The 3,778-nt window shown below is 31.7% G+C and overlaps 1 protein-coding gene across 1 annotated transcript; it reads right to left on the bottom strand.

Annotated features, from left to right (window-relative positions):
- Positions 1-1,012: 1,012 nt before the first annotated feature.
- Positions 1,013-1,945, bottom strand: LOC107854770 (paxillin-B). The gene has a single exon (XM_016699772.2). The coding sequence runs from the start codon at positions 1,781-1,783 to the stop codon at positions 1,124-1,126; it is 660 nt and encodes a 219-aa protein (XP_016555258.2). The 5' UTR covers positions 1,784-1,945; the 3' UTR covers positions 1,013-1,123.
- Positions 1,946-3,778: the final 1,833 nt, after the last annotated feature.

Below are 3,778 nucleotides of genomic sequence, written 5' to 3'. Positions count from 1 at the left end.
CTCATTATAAAATTTTACCCTCTTCAAACCATACTATACTCCAACACTTTTCAAATCTCATTACTACATTTTTCCCTTTTCAAATCTCATTACTACATTTTTCCCTCGCCGAACCTCAACTCTCCATGTAAATTTTACCTTCCCCATAGGTATGTTGTTGTATTAGTAATCTTAAACATAATGATTATAAATTTAATTTAAATCAAAGATAATGATTATAAATTTAATTTAAATCAAAGATAATGATCTATAATCATGACAAGTCACTTTTTTTTAAAGTGGATTCCTTCTTATCTTTCAAAAGATCTTAAACCATAGTTAAGCATTCTAGTTACACTATCATTTCATTCCAAGTTAGTACTTGTTTCTAAAATCAATTTAACTTCAACTAAGTTAAAAGTTGATGGTACTTGTTATAATTTAATTTATATCAATCTTTGTCCAAAATGTCTTTATAACATATTAAGTCCAATATCCATCTTGGTCCCCAATAATCCTGCCAAACAAATTTACCCATAAAAAATTACCTGCATAAGAAAGAAACAACAAATACAGTTAGAAACTCCAGAAAGGAAAAGAATAATAATTAACAAATTAATCTTAAATAATAAATAATAATAATAAAAACCTGCAACAAAAGAATACATACAGTGTCAGTACCAAAAACTTAATAAAGGAAAAAAAAAAAAAAAAAAAAAAGGCAACGGATGATAAAAATCATTTTACAAACTTAAAATCATTTTACAAACTAAAAATTCTTTTAACAAAAAATAAAAATACGTATACCTCACCCCTACGTACACACGGTGCATACGGTACACAACTAAGACCGTATAGACGGCATATATACACAGCATAACGGAAAACGGCGAACGGCCAAAAAAGAAACGGAAAATGGCGAACGGCCAAAAACATAACGGAAAACGTTGAAGAAATTAAGTCCGATTAATCATCTAAATTAATTTAAATTTAATTGAATTATTTTGAGAAATAGAGATCTCAGAAACACCAGTACCAAAATTTGTAGTACTTATCATTTAGTTTATGTTTATATTAAAACAATTAAAAATATTTAACTATTTTTAACCCTATATACACAATACACGAAAAATCAACCGTTCCGTTACGAGCCACCATCGGCTTTTGACATAACGGAAAGCCGGCTAGGTCTCCGTTGAAAATCAGCACGGCGTCTTTGTTGATGAGAAGAAGGACGAATCAAAGCCGCTAGAGCCCTCTTAACCAAATCACCTTCGACAGTTCCGATTCTGACTAGAGAGTTCGTCATAGCAGATCGCCTCATATTCAATTGATTGGAGGAACCGTAAGAGGAAGAAGACGAGGACGTTGCACGACTAGAGGCACTCGTGTTATTCTTATGTAGACTACATCGGAACGAACCTGGATGAGTAGTCGGAGAACACAAACACGACTTCTTCTGATTCTGATGATGATGATTTTGATGACGATGAATCCTATGGTTCTGCTGCTGCACTACTACGTGGTTGATAGACCGGTTCGGTGACGTCGACCGGTCAAGTGAAAACCTTATAGATGAAGCACCTGAACTTGAGTTATTAAACAAATTCACGCGATTTGGAGATGTTGATCTATGGAGAATTGTGTGTGAGCTTGTAGAAAAACCTGAAGTTGACGAAGCAAAAGCCGAAGCGGAGGCCGAGGCCGAAGCCGTCGTTCTCTGGTTCGGTGAGTAGAATCGTCCGACTGGTGAAAGTGAACGAATAACCGGTCCACTAGACCGGCGAGTAGAAGCTGCCGCCATTGTTTGTTGTCAGAGAGTGGAGAAAAAAACCAGAGTTTTTTCTGTTTTTTTTTTCTAATACCGGGCTTTGGGGTATTTGGTTTGGCAAACATAAGCACCAATGAAGGTGTGTATTTATAGGAGGAAATTTTTCTTTTTTGCTTTTTGGAGTTCAATTCGTTTGGGATATTTTATTGTTAATTGCGTGTTTGACCCTTTAAGTTTTTGAAAATGTGTTTTTGGGTCCCATATGCATTTAATTATGATTATGATATATTAGTAGTAAATAACAGATAATACTTGATGGTTAAGTAATGAAAATATCCCAGGCGTATCATGTCAATTCACTCAAAACAGATATTTTGTATTGCTACAATTTGTTATGTTCAAAATAAATATATTTTAGGTAAATATTTGAAAATTGAAAAAGAGGAGTAATTTATTCCTTAAATATCAATTACAAATAAAGTAATTTTATAATGGAGAGTGAAAAAAATAATGAATACGCATATATTTTTATGAATAAAGAAATTATTTTTGATAAATTGCTTTAAAAAAAGCATTTTTAAAGCAGCATTACAGAAATAACATAATAATTAAATAAAATACGACAAATTCAATTACTTATAACTTGTAAGTTTTTTTGTCTAATTATCAACTTTCAAATCATTATATTTAAGATAATACTCTAGACAAATTGAACGTATATTCCATTATGTCTAATTATCTTCTTCAATTTATTTATGTTCTATTTCTATTATGTTTAATTTTTATATCTTTTCTTCACATGTTCTAAACTAACCCTTGTTGCAAATTTACCATCAATATCTCAAATTTCCTTATTGATGAATCTGTATATCTTCTCCTCACATATTTGAGCTAATTAATATAATTTTCTGAAAGTAAAAAAAAATATTTAAATTTAACCATGGTACCAAGTGTGAAGCATGGAAAGTATAGAGGATCGCTATGCAAATAGGACATTTTCAATTCTTTGGGAATCAATCACCTGACCAAAGCAAGTGGGCAAATAGAGAACAAACAAATAAACCATAGTTTATAAAGTAACAGAACCTAGAAATTTGGAAACTAGGGGCTGCTTTGTAAGATTTGAAGGATACCTCCTCAGTTTTATTTTAGTTATTCATCTCATAAAAAATAAATATTTTAATTTAATAAAATCAGCCTATCTCTTATTCTTTTGTTACTCAGCCCGTAACTCGAGATATTAACGCTCTTATTAATATAAAGCAAAAGCAACTTAATTTTTTACAATTAGAAGTAATGAGTATTACTACCCCTGAAATTATAAAATCTGTTAAAATACAAGAAAAATTAAAGACTGTTTCTTCTCAGTTGATGATATTTGTGCTGATCATCCCAACGCTTTCTGGAGTCGAAAACAGCATATTGTTTCGCTTCCTTATGAGGACGGCTTCACTGAAGAAAGAATTCCAACAAAATCTCGACCCTGTCAGATGAATGCAGAATTAGTTGAATTCTGCAAAAGAGAGATTGATCATCTCCTACAAAAGGGTCTCATTAAACCCTCAAAATCCCCTTGGTCTTGTACCGCCTTCTATGTTAATAATGCTGCCGAAAAGGAAAGAGGTACACCTCGGTTAGTCATCAATTATAAACCTCTTAACAAAGTTTTAAAATGGATTCGCTATCCCATTCCAAATAAAAAGGATTTACTTTCCCGACTTTATGACGCCAACATATTTTCCAAATTTGATCTAAAATCAGGATATTGGCAAATTCAAATTGATAAAACTCATACTTACAAAACCGCATTTAATGTTCCATTTGGACAATATGAATGGAACGTTATGCCTTTCGGTTTAAAAAAACGCCCCTTCTGAATTTCAGAAAATTATGAATGATATTTTTAATCCATACATGGACTTCATTGTTGTATATATTGATGATATTCTAGTGTTCTCCAAAACGCTTGATAATCATTTTAAACATCTGCATATATTTAAACAAGTAATCATTCAAAATGGCTTAGTT

This window comes from Capsicum annuum, chromosome 7 (assembly GCF_002878395.1).
Source record: "Capsicum annuum cultivar UCD-10X-F1 chromosome 7, UCD10Xv1.1, whole genome shotgun sequence".
Classification (NCBI taxonomy): domain Eukaryota; kingdom Viridiplantae; phylum Streptophyta; class Magnoliopsida; order Solanales; family Solanaceae; genus Capsicum; species Capsicum annuum.
This window is presented reverse-complemented; position numbering and strand designations above follow the sequence as displayed.

Excerpts from the sequence above, each read along its gene's own strand:
- LOC107854770 (XM_016699772.2), bottom strand. The coding sequence starts at position 1,783 with ATGGCGGCAGCTTCTACTCGCCGGTCTAGTGGACCGGTTATTCGTTCA.